Below are 23,226 nucleotides of genomic sequence, written 5' to 3' on the forward strand. Positions count from 1 at the left end.
TTAGACAGTACCTTCTCAAGTGCCAAGGTCTGTCATTTATAGGTCTTCTCACTACTAGAAATTGTTCTGAGTGACGCTCTTTGGACTTTGTAGGAAGTTGGCTCTGTATGTGCTATTTCAAAGTAAGGAATAGCATGCACAGAGTCCAAGGGTTCCCCTTAGAGGTAAAATAGTGGTAAAAATAGATAATACTAATGCTCTATTTTGTGGTAGTGTGGTCGAGCAGTAGGCTTATCCAAGGAGTAGTGTTAAGCATTTGTTGTACATACACATAGACAATAAATGAGGTACACACACTCAGAGACAAATCCAGCCAATAGGTTTTGTATAGAAAAATATCTTTTCTTAGTTTATTTTAAGAACCACAGGTTCAAATTTAACATGTAATATCTTGTTTGAAAGGTATTGCAGGTAAGTACATTAGGAACTTTGAATCATTTCAATTGCATGTATACTTTTCAAGTTATTGACAAATAGCTACTTTAAAAGTGGACACTTAGTGCAATTTTCACAGTTCCTGGGGGAGGTAAGTTTTTGTTAGTTTTACCAGGTAAGTAAGACACTTACAGGGTTCAGTTCTTGGTCCAAGGTAGCCCACCGTTGGGGGTTCAGAGCAACCCCAAAGTCACCACACCAGCAGCTCAGGGCCGGTCAGGTGCAGAGTTCAAAGTGGTGCCCAAAACGCATAGGCTAGAATGGAGAGAAGGGGGTGCCCCGGTTCCGGTCTGCTTGCAGGTAAGTACCCGCGTCTTCGGAGGGCAGACCAGGGGGGTTTTGTAGGGCACCGGGGGGGACACAAGCCCACACAGAAATTTCACCCTCAGCAGCGCGGGGGCGGCCGGGTGCAGTGTAGAAACAGGCGTTGGCTTCGCAATGTTAGTCTATGAGAGATCTCGGGATCTCTTCAGCGCTGCAGGCAGGCAAGGGGGGGATTCCTCGGGGAAACCTCCACTTGGGCAAGGGAGAGGGACTCCTGGGGGTCACTTCTCCAGTGGAAGTCCGGTCCTTCAGGTCCTGGGGGCTGCGGGTGCAGGGTCTCTCCCAGGCGCCGGGACTTTGGATTCAAAGAGTCGCGGTCAGGGGAAGCCTCGGGATTCCCTCTGCAGGCGGCGCTGTGGGGGCTCAGGGGGGACAGGTTTTGGTACTCACAGTATCAGAGTAGTCCTGGGGTCCCTCCTGAGGTGTTGGATCTCCACCAGCCGAGTCGGGGTCGCCGGGTGCAGTGTTGCAAGTCTCACGCTTCTTGCGGGGAGCTTGCAGGGTTCTTTCAAGGCTGCTGGAAACAAAGTTGCAGCCTTTCTTGGAGCAGGTCCGCTGTCCTCGGGAGTTTCTTGTCTTTTCGAAGCAGGGGCAGTCCTCAGAGGATGTCGAGGTCGCTGGTCCCTTTGGAAGGCGTCGCTGGAGCAGGATCTTTGGAAGGCAGGAGACAGGCCGGTGAGTTTCTGGAGCCAAGGCAGTTGTCGTCTTCTGGTCTTCCTCTGCAGGGGTTTTCAGCTAGGCAGTCCTTCTTGTAGTTTGCAGGAATCTCATTTTCTAGGGTTCAGGGTAGCCCTTAAATACTAAATTTAAGGGCGTGTTTAGGTCTGGGGGGTTAGTAGCCAATGGCTACTAGCCCTGAGGGTGGGTACACCCTCTTTGTGCCTCCTCCCAAGGGGAGGGGGTCACAATCCTAACCCTATTGGGGGAATCCTCCATCTGCAAGATGGAGGATTTCTAAAAGTTAGTCACTTCAGCTCAGGACACCTTAGGGGCTGTCCTGACTGGCCAGTGACTCCTCCTTGTTGCTTTCTTTGTTCCCTCCAGCCTTGCCGCCAAAAGTGGGGGCCGTGGCCGGAGGGGGCGGGCAACTCCACTAAGCTGGAGTGCCCTGCTGGGCTGTGACAAAGGGGTGAGCCTTTGAGGCTCACCGCCAGGTGTCACAGCTCCTGCCTGGGGGAGGTGTTAGCATCTCCACCCAGTGCAGGCTTTGTTACTGGCCTCAGAGTGACAAAGGCACTCTCCCCATGGGGCCAGCAACATGTCTCTGGTGTGGCAGGCTGCTGGAACTAGTCAGCCTACACAGACAGTCGGTTAAGTTTCAGGGGGCACCTCTAAGGTGCCCTCTGTGGTGTATTTTACAATAAAATGTACACTGGCATCAGTGTGCATTTATTGTGCTGAGAAGTTTGATACCAAACTTCCCAGTTTTCAGTGTAGCCATTATGGTGCTGTGGAGTTCGTGTTTGACAGACTCCCAGACCATATACTCTTATGGCTACCCTGCACTTACAATGTCTAAGGTTTTGTTTAGACACTGTAGGGGTACCATGCTCATGCCCTGGTACCCTCACCTATGGTATAGTGCACCCTGCCTTAAGGCTGTAAGGCCTGCTAGAGGGGTGTCTTACCTATACTGCATAGGCAGTGAGAGGCTGGCATGGCACCCTGAGGGGAGTGCCATGTCGACTTACTCGTTTTGTCCTCACTAGCACACACAAGCTGGCAAGCAGGGTGTCTGTGCTGAGTGAGAGGTCTCCAGGGTGGCATAAGACATGCTGCAGCCCTTAGAGACCTTCCTTGGCATCAGGGCCCTTGGTACTAGAAGTACCAGTTACAAGGGACTTATCTGGATGCCAGGGTCTGCCAATTGTGGATACAAAAGTACAGGTTAGGGAAAGAACACTGGTGCTGGGGCCTGGTTAGCAGGCCTCAGCACACTTTCAATTGTAAACATAGCATCAGCAAAGGCAAAAAGTCAGGGGGCAACCATGCCAAGGAGGCATTTCCTTACAGACTTCAACAGTAATTTCCCTAGCGAATATCTAGACACATGCAGGCAATATTGAAGGTCCATAAGTGTAGCAAAATTGCCATGCACTAGAGAATGTTTTTACAAAAAAAAAAACTTCAAAATTCACTTGAAGTTGAACAGTTGTTGTAGGAAGTTGGCTCTGTATGTGCTATTTCAAAGTAAGGAATAGCATGCACAGAGTCCAAGGGTTCCCCTTAGAGGTAAAATAGTGGTAAAAATAGATAATACTAATGCTCTATTTTGTGGTAGTGTGGTCGAGCAGTAGGCTTATCAAAGGAGTAGTGTTAAGCATTTGTTGTACATACACATAGACAATAAATGAGGTACACACACTCAGAGACAAATCCAGCCAATAGGTTTTGTATAGAAAAATATCTTTTCTTAGTTTATTTTAAGAACCACAGGTTCAAATTTAACATGTAATATCTTGTTTGAAAGGTATTGCAGGTAAGTACATTAGGAACTTGGAATCATTTCAATTGCATGTATACTTTTCAAGTTATTCACATAGCTATTTTAAAAGTGGACACTTAGTGCAATTTTCACAGTTCCTGGGGGAGGTAAGTTTTTGTTAGTTTTACCAGGTAAGTAAGACACTTACAGGGTTCAGTTCTTGGTCCAAGGTAGCCCACCGTTGGGGGTTCAGAGCAACCCCAAAGTTACCACACCAGCAGCTCAGGGCCGGTCAGGTGCAGAGTTCAAAGTGGTGCCCAAAACGCATAGGCTTCAATGGAGAGAAGGGGGTGCCCCGGTTCCAGTCTGCCAGCAGGTAAGTACCCGCGTCTTCGGAGGGCAGACCAGGGGGGTTTTGTAGGGCACTGGGGGGGACACAAGCCCACACAGAAATTTCACCCTCAGCGGCGCGGGGGCGGCCGGGTGCAGTGTTAGAACAAGCGTCGGGTTCGCAATGGAAGTCAATGAGAGATCAAGGGATCTCTTCAGCGCTGCAGGCAGGCAAGGGCGGGGGCTTCCTCGGGGAAACCTCCACTTGGGCAAGGGAGAGGGACTCCTGGGGGTCACTTCTGCAGTGAAAGTCCGGTCCTTCAGGTCCTGGGGGCTGCGGGTGCAGGGTCTTTTCCAGGCGTCGGGACTTAGGTTTCAGAGAGTCGCGGTCAGGGGAAGCCTCGGGATTCCCTCTGCAGGCGGCGCTGTGGGGGCTCAGGGGGGACAGGTTTTGGTACTCACAGTCGTAGAGTAGTCCGGGGGTCCTCCCTGAGGTGTTGGTTCTCCACCAGCCGAGTCGGGGTCGCCGGGTGCAGTGTTGCAAGTCTCACGCTTCTTGCGGGGAGTTGCAGGGGTCTTTAAATCTGCTCCTTTGGATAAAGTTGCAGTCTTTTTGGAGCAGGTCCGCTGTCCTCGGGAGTTTCTTGTCGTCGAAGCAGGGGCAGTCCTCAGAGGATTCCGAGGTCGCTGGTCCCTTTGGAAGGCGTTGCTGGAGCAGAGTTCTTTGGAAGGCAGGAGACAGGCCGGTGAGGTTCTGGAGCCAAGGCAGTTGTTGTCTTCTGGTCTTCCTCTGCAGGGGTTTTCAGCTAGGCAGTCCTTCTTGTTGTTGTTGCAGGAGTCTAATTTTCTAGGGTTCAGGGTAGCCCTTAAATACTAAATTTAAGGGCGTGTTTAGGTCTGGGGGGTCAGTAGCCAATGGCTACTCGCCCTGAGGGTGGGTACACCCTCTTTGTGCCTCCTCCCAAGGGGAGGGGGTCACAATCCTAACCCTATTGGGGGAATCCTCCATCTGCAAGATGGAGGATTTCTAAAAGTTAGTCACCTCAGCTCAGGACACCTTAGGGGCTGTCCTGACTGGCCAGTGACTCCTCCTTGTTATTCTCATTATTTTCTCCGGCCTTGCCGCCAAAAGTGGGGGCCGGGGCCGGAGGGGGCGGGCAACTCCACTAGCTGGAGTGTCCTGCGGGGCTGTGACAAAGGGGTGAGCCTTTGAGGCTCACCGCCAGGTGTTACAGCTCCTGCCTGGGGGAGGTGTTAGCATCTCCACCCAGTGCAGGCTTTGTTACTGGCCTCAGAGTGACAAAGGCACTCTCCCCATGGGGCCAGCAACATGTCTCTAGTGTGGCAGGCTGCTGGAACTAGTCAGCCTACACAGACAGTCGGTTAAGTTTCAGGGGGCACCTCTAAGGTGCCCTCTGGGGTGTATTTTGCAATAAAATGTACACTGGCATCAGTGTGCATTTATTGTGCTGAGAAGTTTGATACCAAACTTCCCAGTTTTCAGTGTAGCCATTATGGTGCTGTGGAGTTCGTGTTTGGCAGACTCCCAGACCATATACTCTTATGGCTACCCTGCACTTACAATGTCTAAGGTTTTGCTTAGACACTGTAGGGGTACAGTGCTCGTGCACTGGTACCCTCACCTATGGTATAGTGTACCCTGCCTTAGGGCTGTAAGGCCTGCTAGAGGGGTGTCTTACCTATACTGCATAGGCAGTGAGAGGCTGGCATGGCACCCTGAGGGGAGTGCCATGTCGACTTACTCGTTTTGTCCTCACTAGCACACACAAGCTGGCAAGCAGAGTGTCTGTGCTTAGTGAGAGGTCTCCAGGGTGGCATAAGACATGCTGCAGCCCTTAGAGACCTTCCTTGGCATCAGGGCCCTTGGTACTAGAAGTACCAGTTACAAGGGACTTATCTGGATGCCAGGGTCTGCCAATTGTGGATACAAAAGTACAGGTTAGGGAAAGAACACTGGTGCTGGGGCCTGGTTAGCAGGCCTCCGCACACTTTCAATTGTAAACATAGCATCAGCAAAGGCAAAAAGTCAGGGGGCAACCATGCCAAGGAGGCATTTCCTTACAGTTGTGGTTACAAATTAACACTGAAATAACCACATTTCCGTTGGTTCTGCGGTCCTTAACTCGCACACGAAGTGCTGAGCTTCTGACCTCACCTTGATTTGAAAGATGCAGTACGAGTGTTGTAAATGGCTTCACAGGTGAAATTGCACGCCACATAATATTGAGTTTTACTTGCTAATCTTGTGAGTTGAAAACTCGCCAATGGATGCAGTCTTTGCCCTGAATTGTAGTTGTGCTGTATTTGAGAAAGGAGGGCAGAATATTTTGGAATGGGTTAGATCAGATCTTCCTGACGTTCAGTAGTGGGTGCTGCCGCTGGGTTGTTCACCTCCTCCCAGACCATTGTCTGCCAAGAGCTTCCACCCTTTACCCACACATCCATGTTCATTCTAGGGAGACTGTGCCTTACACGACATCGGCTGAGATGCTGGAGACCTAGGGAGGTATTCATAATCCAGATCTGCGCCCTTTTCTTACATCATGGGGGTTTCCAAAGCCTGCTGTTTCATTTATTATTCCTTTTCAGGATTCTGTCCTTTTTGGGTTTAACTCTAACCATATGGTGTCTCATTTGTGCACCGATTATTATAATACAGTCCCTTCTAAAACCACCTATACCCGCCTGAATCTGCTTTGGTGTCCCTGTAAGAGGGCTGGTACAGGCGCTCGTGCGCCTTCAAGAGGTTTACACAATTGTCGGAAGTTGGCTCTGTATGTGCTATTTCAAAGTAAGGAATAGCATGCACAGAGTCCAAGGGTTCCCCTTAGAGGTAAAATAGTGGTAAAAAGAGATAATACTAATGCTCTATTTTGTGGTAGTGTGGTCGAGCAGTAGGCTTATCCAAGGAGTAGTGTTAAGCATTTGTTGTACATACACATAGACAATAAATGAGGTACACACACTCAGAGACAAATCCAGCCAATAGGTTTTGTTATAGAAAAATATATTTTCTTAGTTTATTTTAAGAACCACAGGTTCAAATTTTACATGTAATAGCTCTTTTGAAAGGTATTGCAGGTAAGTACTCTAGGAACTTTGAATCATTACTTTAGCATGTATACTTTTCACATAAAACACAATAAGCTGTTTTAAAAGTGGACACTTAGTGCAATTTTCACAGTTCCTGGGGGAGGTAAGTTATTGTTAGTTTCAACAGGTAAGTAAGGCACTTACAGGTTTCAGTTTTTGGTCCAAGGTAGCCCACCGTTGGGGCTTCAGAGCAACCCCAAAGTTATCACACCAGCAGCTCAGGGCCGGTCAGGTGCAAAGGTCAAAGAGGTGCCCCAAAACACATAGGCTATAATGGAGAGAAGGGGGTGCCCCGGTTCCAGTCTGCCAGCAGGTAAGTACCTGCGTCTTCGGAGGGCAGACCAGGGGGGTTTTGTAGGGCACCGGGGGGGACACAAAGTAGCACAGAAAGTACACCCTCAGCAGCGCGGGGGCGGCCGGGTGCAGTGTGCAAACACGCGTCGGGTTTCCTTCAGGTTTCAATGGGAGACCAAGGGGTCTCTTCAGCGATGCAGGCAGGCAAGGGGGGGGCTCCTCGGGGTAGCCACCACCTGGGCAAGGGAGAGGGCCTCCTGGGGGTCACTCCTGCACAGAAGTTCCGTTTCTTTAGGGGCTGGGGGCTGCGGGTGCAGGGTCTTTTCCAGCCGTCGGGAAATGGAGTTCAGACAGTCGCGGTCAGGGGGAGCCTGGGGATTCCCTCTGCAGGCGTCGCTGTGGGGGCTCAGGGGGGACAACTTTGGTTACTCACAGTCGTAGAGTCGCCGGAGGGTCCTCCCTGAGTTGGTTGTTCTCCACCAGTCGAGTCGGCGTCGCCGGGTGCAGTGTTGCAAGTCTCACACTTCTTGCGGGGAATTGCAGGGGTCTTTAAATCTGCTCCTTGTAACAAAGTTGCAGTTCTTTTGGAGCAGTGCCGCTGTCCTCGGGAGTTTCTTGTCTTTTTCGAAGCAGGGCAGTCCTCAGAGGATTCAGAGGTCGCTGGTCCCTTGGAAAGCGTCGCTGGAGCAGGTTTCTTTGGAAGGCAGGAGACAGGCCGGTAAGTCTGGGGCCAAGGCAGTTGGTGTCTTCTGTTCTTCCTCTGCAGGGGTTTGTCAGCTCGGCAGTCCTTCTTCTTGTAGTTGCAGGAATCTAACTCTTTAGGTTCAGGGAAGCCCTTAAATACTAAATTTAAGGGCGTGTTTAGGTCTGGGGGGTTAGTAGCCAATGGCTACTAGCCCTGAGGGTGGGTACACCCTCTTTGTGCCTCCTCCCAAGGGGAGGGGGTCACATCCCTAATCCTATTGGGGGAATCCTCCATCTGCAAGATGGAGGATTTCTAAAAGTTAGTCACCTCAGCTCAGGACACCTTAGGGGCTGTCCTGACTGGCCAGTGACTCCTCCTTGTTATTCTCATTATTTTCTCCGGCCTTGCCGCCAAAAGTGGGGGCCGGGGCCGGAGGGGGCGGGCAACTCCACTAGCTGGAGTGTCCTGCGGGGCTGTGACAAAGGGGTGAGCCTTTGAGGCTCACCGCCAGGTGTTACAGCTCCTGCCTGGGGGAGGTGTTAGCATCTCCACCCAGTGCAGGCTTTGTTACTGGCCTCAGAGTGACAAAGGCACTCTCCCCATGGGGCCAGCAACACGTCTCTAGTGTGGCAGGCTGCTGGAACCAGTCAGCCTACACAGATAGTCGGTTAAGTTTCAGGGGGCACCTCTAAGGTGCCCTCTGTGGTGTATTTTACAATAAAATGTACACTGGCATCAGTGTGCATTTATTGTGCTGAGAAGTTTGATACCAAACTTCCCAGTTTTCAGTGTAGCCATTATGGTGCTGTGGAGTTCGTGTAAAACAGACTCCCAGACCATATACTCTTATGGCTACCCTGCACTTACAATGTCTAAGGTTTTGCTTAGACACTGTAGGGGCACAGTGCTCATGCACGGGTACCCTCACCTATGGTATAGTGCACCCTGCCTTAGGGCTGTAAGGCCTGCTAGAGGGGTGTCTTACCTATACTGCATAGGCAGTGAGAGGCTGGCATGGCACCCTGAGGGGAGTGCCATGTCGACTTACTCATTTTGTTCTCACTAGCACACACAAGCTGGTAAGCAGTGTGTCTGTGCTGAGTGAGGGGTCTCTAGGGTGGCATAATACATGCTGCAGCCCTTAGAGACCTTCCCTGGCATCAGGGCCCTTGGTACCAGAGGTACCAGTTACAAGGGACTTATCTGGATGCCAGGGTGTGCCAATTGTGGAATCAAAAGTACAGGTTAGGGAAAGAACACTGGTGCTGGGGCCTGGTTAGCAGGCCTCAGCACACTTTCAATTCAAAACATAGCATCAGCAAAGGCAAAAAGTCAGGGGGTAACCATGCCAAGGAGGCATTTCCTTACAACAATTCAAAGGACTCTTGTATCTAAAGGAAATGGTGAAATCATCACTTATCGCTGAGGGGATGTATTTTCTACTTACAGTATCATAAATCAGTGGGTGAAGGCTTGAATGTTTATTGTGGATGTGTGTTTCGATCTAATCCCACTTCCCAAAACTAGATATTTTTCTATTCATTGAAAAATGCAGTTGTGTTCTGTGACCTATTTTGCGGGTGCTTTAGGCTGTTTATGATGGGAACCAGATTGAACAGACTGCTTGTATACGCGCATGAGGGTGCCTGCTTGTTGCTTTCAGTTGCCTGTGGGGTTGGGTAAAGTCACAATCCTGCACACAGAGTAAGACATGCTCGTCTTGCCCTCATATCATTCTTGCACTCCCGTTACGTGATAAAAACCCGTCTTCTGAGTCAATCTGATTCATTCTTTAGAATTCATTTTTTGTGAGCAGCCCTCCAGAAAAGTAAATGTAAATCATATATTTGTGTAATGACAAATGCGACCATAGAAATACAGAATATAGTTCAACATTCCTGGCTGCTTGTGTGAAGCAAATGATGCTTTGAAATCCTGCGATTTAAATATAAATTGGCTTCAAGACATACATTTTCCTGATCTCATTTTAATTCTATTTAGAGAAGTGTTTTGATGTTGTCCTTTTGTGACCTAAAACAGTTCACCATGGTCTTCCTGTAGACCAGTGGTTCCCAAACTTTTTTGACCGGCGCCTCCCTTGACCTATTGGCTGCGGCTCCCCATTATGCTTTTTTTTTTTTTTTTTTTTTTTTTTTTTGGGCGTGTGGGGGGATGTGAGCCGGGCCTCAGGAGTACTTACATTTTTCACGCTGAAAATAATTAGGATAAAGCCAATGAAGATATTATAATCATAGATGTAACAACATAAAAATATAACAGTTTAATTAAAAAAAATATATATGGTTAAGTCAGAAACAATAAAAACTATGCTTAGAAATCTGTACTGAGGGGAATGTCTCCAGTACTAATCCTATGCTAGACAGCATATGCTCTCCTCTGCACTCTGGTGTTTGACTGTGCGTCGCACAAAGCAGCCTATTTGTGTGCTAGATCTGGGAGTGACACCAGCAGCATGCAAAGTTTTGCATATATGGTGCTGCACTCTGTTTTCTCTTTAATGCAACAATGCACAGCAAAATTTGAAGTTTCATCACATTGTGTGAAATCTTAGTAAACTTAAGCCTGCAGGTTTTTGTGAATAGAACTAGTGTGTACTATAATTACTACCACTAGATGGTGTTTGAGGATTAAACTTCAAGGCCCTTCCTTGCTGTATTTCAATTTCTCACTCGAAATTCCACAATCACGAGCTGTGCACTCTAAACAAGGAAAACTGACTTTTTTTAATGGAGTGGGATTATCTAAGTTCTAATATGCAGCTGCAGAATTAGGTCACTGCTATCAGTAATGATGCAGCTCATGGCGCCCCTGTCTTGTTTTGATGGCGCACAGTTTGGGAACCATGGCTGTAGACACTTTAATCATATATCAGTGAAACTAAATTCTAGATCTTTAGTTCAGAATTCAACAATGAGATCTGGTGACTGGTGTCACTGGCTGGACTTCATTCCATAACAGTTTAGTAATTTGATTTTGTTATTTTAAGAAAATGTATGCCTTTTTTGGTGTTTAACTGCAAATTTTGAAGCAGGTGGGGAATTCTGCATTAATGATGAAAGTCCTGAATTAATGTTTTGTTTGGGGAGTCAATTGTCACTCATTACTTCGTTAGATAGACAGTGTTTAATTAGAGAGGCAACGTTTCTGTGTGATTTTATTCTGCACTTTACTGTATTTTCATTATTGTTTGTATAGTTGACTCTAAGACCCGGGAAACTGTACACAATCTTGCCAGGTTGGTTACTGAAATGGGACCGGACTCGAAGGATTTCAGTACGGATAGCATCACTAGCAATCCTGACTTTTGGTAAGTAAGTGGGTTTTTGAGCTTGGAAGATTTTTTTTTTTTTTTTTAGGTGCCAATGCAATTCAAGCACTAAAGTGAAAGCTTTCCACTTGTACATACAAATGTTTCATAGTTTATTGCATAATGTTTTTAAATTTATTTTGATACACCAGGTTGTTCCTTGAACAAAATGCCATGGTAGCAAATTAACTGCCTAATATGGTGCATATATTTTTGAAATTATTTTTAGTTTTTTGAGTTACATCGGGTGCTACGTCTCCTGGTGCATTGGAGACTCCTTAATGATCAAGCAATTGTTTTAAAATTCCTTGTTCTCAGGCAGTGACTTCTCCACGCAGTAATATCAGAAGTTGGTACATTTGGATATTTCAGAGGAGAAATACTCTGAAGGAGAAGTACTCATTAGTTGGTAACATTCATTGGTAACATTCATTGATGTTTAGAAGCCTTGAATGCTTCTACCCAGTTGAAAGAATCTCCAGAAGTTAGCATTGAGCCTGTAGGCCATAGAAAACTATCAAAGGGTATTTATTACAGGCTGAAGTGAGACGTGAAAAAGGCTTGTGTAGTAAAGTTTGACATGGAATGATTACTTGTAGGTGGTCTCCCACCCCTCTTTTTGCATACTGATCGTTTGTACGTGGGGGCACCAGCCTTGGATTTTGAAGCTCTTGCAAATGTCAGTCAACCCTCACATGAAGCTCCCTATGCTTCTGGACACTTCTTGCACAACCCTAGGGATGCAGGGATGACTGACACACCCAGACAGCCGAACTTGGTGATCTGGTATCTGTTTGTGTATATCAGTCTGAGCCAGAAAACCCACTGTTTGTGCCTGCTATGGAAAAGTTGTATGCACTACAGTGTCAATACAAATAGGCAATTTGCTGTATCTGTTCAGGGCATCATCTCTTTTTTTTTTTCTTCTACATCTTTAGTGAAGGTCTAGCAAACATACACCTATTAGCTTACAACTTACTGCCATGGCAGCATACATGCAGAACTGACGGCATCCATCCAGATTTCGTGCCAGTCATTACAGCTTTTGTGGGAAAGTAAAAAACAATTATTCTCCCAAGAACACTTCTTGCACCCGCTTAGAACTTGAATTCGGAATGCTGCTTTGTAGGGCCACATTTAGAACCCCTTCATTCGTCCTTTACAATTCCTTTCCTGGAAAGTTGCTTTCTTACAACTACTTGCAGTCAACTTAAGCTCTTTCCAAAAGTGGGGTCGGCATTCCATATTAACCAGATTATTGAGCTACCTGTCTTTTTTTCCGTCTCTCGACTTAGCATCTCGAAGCATGGTACACACTATAGATGTCAAGAGAGCTAAATGTACTACATTAACTTTTAGTTGATTTTGTAAAATCTCATAAAGGCTTGCCTATTTTCAAGCTAGGTATTGCTAGATAATGAAACCAAGGCAAAGCACACATTGTCGGTACACCCCAAATAGAGTCTACATGTTAAGAAGGGAGCCACATGTGGATGTGCTTACATGTCAACAAATCATATTAGGGCAAGCAGTTCCCAAAACATTGTTTGAAATATTTTGTATCCTCTACCACCCAGCAACTTCCACAAGGCGGTGGGGGGGGCGCACATGGGGAAAAAAAACACTAACCTGTAGTAATTTGTTCGTAATGTTTAAGGGCTCACTTCCACAGCCTGAAGCACTGAACATATTTACACAACATTTGGCATGTAATTGGAGTCCAAAAGAATGCCATTTAAGGGTTAGCGTACATCTGTTCAGTAGCTTATTTTTTTAATATATAATTTCACATCTAAACCTAGAAGGTACCACAGTGGTCCTGAAGAATAAAAAGGGCTGTATGGTTTTACTCTAAGTTAGCAGCAGAGTTTGTATTGCCTGTTATATATATATATATATATATATATATATATATATATATATATATATATAATATCCCCAGTTTAGTCTGGAGTTTTCCAGCAACCACAATCTCATTCGATTACATCTCAGGGATACTCCACTCTATTGGTTCTTCATCTGAAAAGTAAAAATGTCTCTGCAAGATCCTAATTTTTCACCTGATCTTTGGGTTTAGTTTGGTAGTTTCAGATTTATTTTTTGTCAGTTAGGTCCTCCTGCATGTTCTGCTGCAGACGTGTTTTGAAGCAATTCACAGTCCAAAAAGATTCAAGTTCCATCTTATTGTTGTGAGGTTTTTCATTGATCACCAATTTCTCCAGAAGAGCTTGTGTTGTCTGACAAAAATACGGTGGTCCCAATAATGAGGATGTTAAATATTTCATTTTAATTTGCTGTGTGTTAAGGTTTTCATTTGTATTTGAATGAATTTTATAAAATCTAGTGACCTTCCCAATGACGCAACTCCTCACACTGTAACTTGTTTGCCTGAAGCCTGGCTGGCCACCCCCTATTCTGTGTGTATCTGTTCCACCAGAAAGGTAGTGAGACTATGAGAAAGCAGAATAAAAGAAAAAAAATACCTTCATACTCCTCTTTGCTATTCCTCCTTCACAGCATCCCCCTTCTTTCTGATGGATACACCTACCTGTGGATTCCTCACCTATTGAATACTCCCATTGCACCAGCACTCAAGGGAAATCTTCTTCCTAGCTTCTGCACGTCGACGTCACAATTGCCCATGCGACGCCGTCTGACGTCATACAGGCAATAAGAAGTCCTCGCCGACGTCCGTTCCCTTTTTTCCGTGACATTCGAACAACGGTTATTCTTCGAGGGAGCTACTGTTACTACTCGACGTGGTTACAGTTATTTTTGCTGTTTTTGCTTTGAGACAGTTTACAATGTCGCAAAGAAAGTCAGGATTCAAGCCCTGCAACGAGTGCGGTGGCAAAATGACTTTTACGGACCCACATTCTGACTGTTTGTGGTGTCTTAGTTCCGACCACGACGTTGACAAGTGTGACTCTTGTCAACGAATGAATCCAAAGGCCTTAAAAGAACCTGAGGCCAAGCTCTTTTTGGCGAAGTCAAAGAAAAAGGAGAAAAGACATCACCGCAAGTAGTCTTCACCGAAGTCGCATCGACGTCATCGGGACTCCCGGCGTCGTCGAATCTCGATGCCGGTCGAGTAGGGAGAGATCGCGATCGAGGTCACCTTCGACTCGACGCCGGAAGACTTGAAGTTAGTCCCACCATCTCTCCCCAACCGCAGACGCCGTTAGAATCTCCGACTTCCCCGACTTCGCGGACGTCGCCTGTAAATCCTCCTTCGGTGTTCGAGGTTCCACAGTGTCAAGAGTTTTCTCCGGCTTTGCAGACGTTGGGACCGGCATCGATGTCGCCTCCAACCCAGGCTCCTCAGTATCCGGCTTTCCCGGCCCCTGGAGCCGATAGTTCCGCATTCTTGAATGCAATGTTCTCCATCTTTCAACAGATGGCTCCAGGTGGTGGACCGACTGGTCCTTCGGGCCCTTTGGCCTTCAATATGGTTGCTCCGGCTCCGTTATGACCGGCACCCTTTATGCCCTTTCTTCCCTTGGGAAATGTGGGCTCGGCGCAGTTATCGGCGCCTATGGCGTCGGCGTCTCAGCCAGCGATGCCGAAAAGACCTGCGCTGGAACAGTCTTCTGTCCGTCGTTCGGTGCAGAAGAAATCCATGGCGCCGTTAGATCCGGCGTCTGATGGATCCGAGGAGCGGCGTCAAGCTTGGACACCTGCTGACGCCATGTTGACGCCGAGGATTGAGGAGAGATTGCATTTGAGGAGGCTTGCTCTTCGCCTCCTCGAAGAACAAGAATATCGGAGACCGACATTGGAGGAAGGGGAGATTGATGAATCTCGTGAAGATCTCCATGGCTTGGACACGGCTAGTGGTCTGGACACCTCTCCAGAATGGGACTTGTCGTCACCTGGGGAGTACACGGAGGCAGCGGACTTTTTTTTAGACCTCACTTTGCCGGTGTCTGAGCCTAAGCCAAACATTTTAACAGAAGTGTTGCACCCTGCTTCAACAACTGCAGAGCCACTTCTGCCTTTTAATGAGGCTCTGTTGGATCCCATCATGGAAATCTGGAAGAAGCCGGTGTCATCTTCGGCAGTGAATAGATCTGTGGCTCGAAGATATCGAGTGGCACCTGCTGACCCAGGCTTCCTCTCCAGGCACCCAACTCCTGAAAGCCTAGTGGTTCAGGCTTCATGTTCAGTCCGGTCTGCTCCAGGATCGTTTCCAGCTGTGCCCTCAGAGACTCTAAGAAAATGGACATGTCGTCAAAGAAGGCTTTCTCGTCATGTAGCATGGCTTTGAAATCCACCAATGCTGCCTGTATTTTAGGGAGATACATTTACGCCCTGATGGACGAAATAAAGTCAACTCATTCTGAGGTGCCCCAAGAATTAATGAGCATGGTTTCTGATGCTCAAGCAGCGGCAACCCAAGTTATTCAATCTGGGTTGGATACAACTGACTCTGTTGCCAGGGCTATGGGTACTGCTGTGGCTACAAGGAGGCAAGCCTGGCTTCGTAGCTCTGGATTCTCTTCTGATGTACAGTCGACCCTCTTGGACCTTCCTTTCGATGGCGATAAGCTTTTCGGCTCCAAGGCTGATTCATCTCTAGAGAGGTTCAAGGAGAGTAGGGCCACTGCCAAGTCTTTAGGCTTGCAAGCTGCTTCTTCTGCTTCCTCCAGACTTTTTAGAAGGTTTCGAGGATTTGGTTGTGGTTCCTCCTCCTCCTCCTTTCGAGGGAGATTCCAGCATCAACCCACCTCTGCTCTCTCCTATAGATCTTACAGAGGGAGGGGTAGGGTCCGGACCAGAGGAGCCACCCAGCAGCACTCTGCCTCTTCCTCTGGAGGGGTGCAGCATGGGAAGCAGCCTTAGACTTCCACCAATTCCTTCTCACTCCACTCCTGTAGGGGGGAGATTATTGAACTTTCTCCACAAGTGGGAGGTCATAACATCAGACTCCTGGGTCACCAGCATTGTGGGGAAAGGTTATGCCCTTCCCTTTCGGGAGTTTCCGCCCCCCCATCCCGCCCGCCCCGCCCTTCCTCCTGTTCAGAAGAGGATCTCCTGTTGCTAGAACAGGAGGTTCTAGTCCTCCTTTCAAAGGGTGCAGTGGAGTTGGTTCCAGAGCAGGAAAGGGGTCAGGGTTGTTACTCAAGATACTTCCTGATCCCCAAGAAGGATGGCCGGTCGAGGCCAATCCTGGACCTGAGGATCTTGAATTGGTTCCTCAAACAGGAAAAGTTTAAGATGCTGACCCTAGCTCAGGTGCTTTTGCCGCTGAACGGTGGAGATTGGATGGTGTCTGTCGACTTGCAGGATGCTTACTTTCATATCCTGATACTCAAGTCGCACAGGAAGTATCTCCGGTTTGTGGTGGGGTCGCAGCACTATCAGTTTGCGGTCCTCCCGTTTGGTCTTACTTCAGCACCTCGAGTCTTCACAAAGGTGATGTCTGTGGTTGCGGCAGAGCTCAGAAGGAATGGGATAGCTCAGAAGGAATGGGATAGCAGTATTTCCTTATCTGGACGACTGGTTGATCAAAGCCAAGTCTCCGGAGCTTGTATTGCATCACCTTCAGTCGACTACTCAGAAGTTGTTCGACCTGGTTTTTTCAGTGAATGTGCCCAAATCTCACCTAGAGCCCTCTCAGCGCCTCCTGTTCATAGGGGCAGTTCTGGATATAACATTGAATCAAGCCTTTCCTCCGCCTCAGCGGATTCAGGACATTCAGGCGTTGCTTCCAATATTTCGAAGTGGAGCGGTCATTTTGGTCCTCAAGGTCCTGCGCCTGCTCGGTCTGTTTGCTTCTTGCATACTGCTGGTCACTCATGCTCGCTGGCACATGAGGGCTCTTCAGTGGTGCCTCCGAAAGCAGTGGTCTCAACACAAAGGAGATCTCGAAGGTTCAGTGAGGATCTCCAGAGATGCTGCCACGGATTTGAGATGGTGGATTGCGGATGGCAATCCTTCCAGAGGAAGGCCGTTTTCGCAAGCTCCGCCTGTGGCCACAGTAATAACGGATGCTTCCACTCTAGGGTGGGGAGCTCATCTGGGGGACCTGGAGATCAAAGGTCTTTGGACTCCAGTAGAACAGATGTTTCATATAAATCTGTTGGAGTTGCGGGCTGTAAGTCTGGCTCTCAAGGCCTTCCTCCCATCCCTTCGCGGTCAGTCTGTTCAGGTCCTGACGGACAATACTACCGCGATGTGGTATATAAACAAGCAGGGAGGAGTAGGGTCGTACCTTCTCTGCAGGGAAGCTCTACAGCTTTGGTCCTGGGCAAAGGACCATCAGATTTGCTTGGTAGCAAATCATCTGGCCGAAGTCTTGAACGTACGTGCAGACAGTCTCAGTCGTCATTTCTCAGCTGATCACGAGTGGCGTCTCCATCCGGATCAAGTCCGTCTAATCTTCCAGATGTGGGGGTTTCCTCGGATAGATCTGTTTGCCACTCGGGAGAACTCTCACTGCCCGTTATTCTGCAGCCTCCAGTATCCGGGACAAGGAGCATTGGGGGACGCGTTTCAGATGACCTGGTGCGACCAGTTGCTTTACGCGTTTCCCCCCCATACCCTTGATTACTCGAGTTTTGAGGAAAATTCACCAAGACCGGGCCCAAGTCATCTTAATAGCTCCGGATTGGCCAAGGAGGGTATGGTACTCGGACCTTCTCCAACTCTCACTGTGCCCTCCGCTCTGTCTCCCTCTCAGAGCAGACCTCCTCTTGCAGGGGCAGGTTTTACACCCCCACCTCCAGAGCCTGCACTTTCATGCCTGGAGATTGAACGGGGCAACCTGAGTTCCTTTTCTCTCCCGCCTGATGTAGTGGATGTTATCTTATCGGCCAGGCGACACTCCACTAAATCTATCTACGCTAATAGGTGGGCTAAATTTGTGATTTGGTGTGGAGAGAGGCAAATTGATCCCTTACGAGCTCACTTATCAGATATCTTGTCTTTTGCATTGTCCCTGGCACAGAGTGGTTGTGCAGTGGCTACAGTTAAGGGATATTTATCTGCCCTGTCAGCCTTTCTATGTCTTCCGGACCAACCTTCTCTATTCAAATCCCCTATAGTACTTAGATTTTTAAAAGGTCTTATTAACAAATTTCCTCCCACTCCTTTCATTATGCCTCAGTGGGATCTAAACCTGGTTCTATCTTTTCTTATGGGTTCCCCGTTTGAGCCTATGCATTCTTGCCCTTTAAGATTATTGGTCCTAAAGACTGTTTTCCTTGTTGCAATTACTTCCGCAAGAAGAGTGAGTGAGCTGCAGGCTCTATCTGTTAAACCCCCTTACACATCTTTTTATGGGGATAAGGTGGTGTTGAGGACCAAGGCTGCTTTCCTACCGAAGGTTGTTTCACCCTTTCATATGGCCCAGACGATTACTCTCCTCGTTTTATCCTCCGCCTCATCCTTCGAAAGAAGAAGAAAGACTACACCGATTAGACCCGAGGAGAGCGCTAAGCTTTTATGTGGACAGAACGAAGGGTTTCAGGCTGGAGGATCAGCTCTTCATCAGGTACGTGGGAAAGAGGAGAGGAAAGGCAGTACAAGAGAACACTCTCCAGGTGGGTCATTCTTTGCATTAAAATGTGTTACTCTTAAGCAAAGAAAGAACCCCCTGATGGTATAAGAGCTCATTCCACCAGAGCTAAGTTGGCCTCTTCGGCCTTGGCTAGGGGTGTTCTGTGGTCGACATCTGCAAGGCCGCAACTTGGTCATCCCTCCACACTTTTGCGAAGCATTGCTGCTTGGATTCTGAGGTTAGGATGGATGGCCATTTTGCACGGTCAGTGCTGCAGGATTTCTTGGTTTGACCATTCAGGCACCCACCATCGAGTGCGGTACTGCTTTGGGACTCTATTCAATAGGTGAGGAATCCACAGGTAGTTGTATCCATCAGAAGAACGAGTTACTTACCTTCGGTAACGACTTTTCTGGTGGATACATTAGCTACCTGTGGATTCCTCACGGTCCCTCCCGCCTCCCAGTTGCCTGTCTGGTCTAACCAAGTTGTTCTTGGGTGTGCTCCTCTTGGTTTTGGGGGGCTTGTACATATACTATATATTTTTATTTATTAAATATAGTTATTTGATTGCTCATCTCAATGGCCTATTAGTCTCAGGCACGTAAAAAATTTTGGTACGGACGTCAGCACGTCGGCGAGGACTTCTTATTGCCTGTATGACGTCAGACGGCGTCGCGTGGGCAATTGTGACGTCCTCGTCGACGTGCAGAAGCTAGGAAGATTTCTGTCGAGTGCTGGCGCAATGGGAGTATTCAATAGGTGAGGAATCCACAGGTAGCTAATGTATCCACCAGAAAAGTAGTTACCGAAGGTAAGTAACTCGTTCATCTCCCCAGTCAGCATACACGAGCAGCGGTAGGAGCTTATTGTAGGGTTTACCTGCTCTGTGATATTGTGACTGTCACACACTAGTGGCACCCGAGTGTTAATGTTTCATCTTATCAAAGATTTGTCCTTCTCACTGAAGATGTATTACAGAAACTATCGCGGACTTGTCATTTCAACTTCTTGAAAAGACAGCTCTACATTCACATTTGCTAATGATGGGTTTTGTTGACCTTAGCGGTGCTTCAGTACAGAATACTTGTCTGCTGAAATGGTGAGCTGTGGTGGACTGTAACCCTCAGGAATTTACATTCAGTCTCCCCTTTGGGGTTTTGTTACCTAGCGAGTTGAATATGCTCATGCCTATTTAATTTTTAATTGGACAAATTGAGGAAGCTTTAATTGTTCTGCACTCTGACCATCATCACAGTATGAGGTTCTGATGGTTTTGTAGGTCCAAGCACTAGTGGGTATGAGTTAAACTTCATTGCACCGGCTCCTGATGCGCTCTCACGCTTAAGTTATTTTCAGTTTTCACTTCATATGTTGGCATATTCATTTTTGTCAGCCGTATTTATCCATATTTAATTTTAGTTTTATCTTATTACATAAAAAAAAAAAATTGCATTTCCAGAAGTGTTTACATCATTTTCATTCTCACCTGGACACATTAGTTTTTCTGTGCAAGCGGAAGATGGTATCTAATTGATTCATTTGGAGTTTCATCCTTCTCTGCTTGTGCCGTTGCTCTTGACAGTATCTTGCCTGCCAGTGACTGCATGGACAGTCGGCGGCCACGTTTTTATTCCTTTAATAGGTACAAACAGTGAAACTGTTTGCTTTTGGTCTGTTCTGTGTAAAAATCCGTGAAAACTGGGAGCCTTTCTCATGATATGACATTAGTGGCCCTGACTCACTAAGGGCTCACTTGATTAACAGTGGCATTGTGGTGAGCAACGGTTCAATCGGATCTGAACACCTGCTTAAGTTAAAAAGGCTTCAGCAATTTTAATTCAACGCAGTGTAAGCACACAGCCCATTTATAAGTCTTGAAACCCATTCACTCCTGGCTGATCAAGGACGCCAGATGCTCTTGAAACGACCCCCAGTTTTTACGTTGTTACATATGTACTGTTTGTAAATTTTTAAATGGTGGTATCACCCTTCAGTTTGAGTAGATCCTTTTTAGAGTTGATTTTTTTTTATTTTTTTTGTTCTTAGTGATGCACTGCAAATTGACATCCGAAATCTTGTCAACATGTTTGCTTTATAGGTTCTTAAAAGAGGAAGACAGTGAAGCATACAAATACTATCAGAAGAAGTTGGCTGAATTCAAAGAGGCCAAATCCACGTCTGGATCGGCCACAGTTAAAGAGGAACCTAGTGACGCACCAGCCTCTGAACCAGGCGATGGTAATAGCGAAGAGTCTAAGCCTGCGCTGCAGGAACCAGATGCCTCTGATGAAGAGGAGGATGAGGACCAAGATCAAGCTGAATGTGAGGCAGAGAGCAATGCCTCTGAGAGTGCCCCTTCTACTCCTACTCACAGTCGGAAAAGAGGTCGCCCTACTAAGGCTAGCCCCCTTAAATCCCCAAAGAAAGGGCGTGTTGGGGAGCTGTCCAAAGGCAAGTAGATTTATGGCACTGTCCCGTTTACACCATCAAGATTATTCTTTTAGCAAATTAGAGTAACAGCTGCTTCTGTAGCTCAGGCCATATAGTTTAACGCTGTTTCGTCTGAGTCAAACCGTACCAGAAATTGTGAACAATCTGCTTGTACGCACCATTTCAAGGAGAAGGGAAATTACATACGTGAAGGCAGAACTTCTCAAACCCTAGGTGTCCAGGAAAAATCCAGACACAATCATAAAATATTTGAGATGCATCAGAAAATCCATGCTGGGTACCTCAGCATGACTCGTTTGTGGCCTAGCAAATATTGCTCATGCCACCATTTGTATGGCTGTAAAAGACCAGGGATGCCCTTAGGTACTTTAAGTATTGTGGTGGTGCATTTTTGAGATTTGTGGTTATTGACAAGTATGTTCTTCAATCTTAACTATGTCTTCGGTTTAACTTTTAGTTGAGGAACCTGTCACAGTTGCTAATGAAAAGCCAAGTGGACGACCAGCCCTGAGAAAGGTGAGGTGGAATAGATGTCACCCCTCTGTTCAGTGGGAATGACGGAACCCTAGCAGGAAATCTGTGGTTCTTGTTGAAATATGCACATTTTCTTGAGTCTTTAGGCCCAAACAATGAGGCCTTATTTCTCTGTAAGTCTTAACACTAAGCTGGCATGGCTCCCCCCCCATGTGACGTTGCACAAGATAGCACCAAGTCTGTGCATTGACTAGTTTGTCAGTGCAAGACTTGACAACTAATATTCTAAAGAAGCCCAGTTTACGGCAGATATGGGCTTTAAGAGCAGATATTAAAAGGCGGGCTTCACATGCGATAACTGGAGCTGCTACCTTCTAAGGACAGCTCACCAGATGCTAGTCTCTTAGGTTAACGTGTAAATATCATGAGTAACACTGGGCATTCTGTTTTTATTTGTAGTCTTGAACAGTCTGAGGCCAATAAAAGGTTATGCTGGTCTGCACTACCACAGTATTCAGCACTAGATATAAATATATCAGATTGTACCATGTTAATGGAGACAACTGTGGCCTATGGCAATACATTAAGTGCATGAATGGAAAAAAATGGTACCAAGAAGGTACCAATGGTCTTGCTAGGTGCATATTTATTGTATTATGAAAAATGTTTGTACACAGTTGCCTCCTCTCCTAAGTGGAGTCAGCCTTTTTTTGGTAAATAAGCCATGCTACAAATCATTTTACTGTACAAGCAGAACAGTTTAAGCATATACTCTAGGTCTTAGTGTAAAACTGTATTTGCACACCTTTTGGGATATGAGATGGAATTGGTCCATCTGAGTTAATTGACGTATGCAATTCTCAATATACACACACTTTCTAAAAGCTGTGCAGAAAAAAAGATAAATGTGTACAGCTCCAAAGGACCTTATGAACTTGCATGCAGAAATGAGGGAACCAGTTGTTGTTGATCTTGCGAGCACCTAAGCACAATATTTGGCCTAAGCACTAGAATGTTTTAGCATGTGAATTAAGGGGGCAGTGGCTCTGACCCTGACTCTTTAATGAGGAACCAAGCAGAGGACATTCCTGTTAGTCTTTTGGCCCTTCTTCCTCCCCAGGTTTGTGGGGAAGCCGGCTGCCCGGCTCATATTTTAGGCATCTGCTAGACAACTTCTCAAAGCCAAATTGAATTCAAACAAATTGGCAAAAGTGTTTGGATCTCTTCTTGAAGCATTAACATTGCCTAAATCAGTGGTAAATCTTTTAAATGATAGCATGGCTCCATAATCAAAACTGCTAGAATTCCTGAAACAGCCAAATTTATGGGCAGTGGAAGAATCAACTCGAGCATACCGGGTTCGTTTTTGTTCAGCGTTTTCAGCACATAAGGCGATCCATGTGATGTAAACTTGACACAACTAAAAAGGCATTTCTCTAATGGCTATTCCACAAGGAGTCACTTAATTCTTTAGATACAACTTCATGCAGGCAGATAGGTTATGTTTCTGGCATCCTCTAATTCTTTCCAACTTTGTACCCTGACAATTTTTTTGTTTTGAAAGAATAGGACCGCTAGTTTACAGGGATGGTGACTTGGATTTATCATACTTGATGAGCAACACAAATGGCGTTGGTCTGATATGTTAGATGATCAGATAAAGGTAATTTACTCAAGGTAATCTGATTTTGCTTCTTGATGTAGCGCATCCCAATCTTGAGCAATGGGTGGCAGATAACTTACAGAAAAAACCTAGCAGGCAAAGAACATCAGGAAAAATAGTCCATGGTCCTGCTTTTTTGCCCACTATTGGAGATGCATTTTAGCAGAGAATCTGTTTGGTTCTGTAGCTTCCCTTGTTG

General features: G+C 46.7%; 1 protein-coding gene across 1 annotated transcript in view; it reads left to right on the forward strand.

Annotated features, from left to right (window-relative positions):
- LOC138268273 (SURP and G-patch domain-containing protein 2-like) overlaps positions 1-23,226 on the forward strand; it is a 216,559-nt gene that overhangs the window by 55,753 nt on the left and 137,580 nt on the right. Inside the window, exons 6-8 of the mRNA XM_069217767.1 lie at positions 10,824-10,935; positions 20,538-20,890; positions 21,348-21,406. Of these exons, the coding sequence (XP_069073868.1) occupies positions 10,824-10,935; positions 20,538-20,890; positions 21,348-21,406 (524 nt within the window). The remainder of the gene's footprint in view (positions 1-10,823; positions 10,936-20,537; positions 20,891-21,347; positions 21,407-23,226) is intronic.

This window comes from Pleurodeles waltl, chromosome 12 (genome assembly GCF_031143425.1).
Source record: "Pleurodeles waltl isolate 20211129_DDA chromosome 12, aPleWal1.hap1.20221129, whole genome shotgun sequence".
Lineage (NCBI taxonomy): Eukaryota > Metazoa > Chordata > Amphibia > Caudata > Salamandridae > Pleurodeles > Pleurodeles waltl.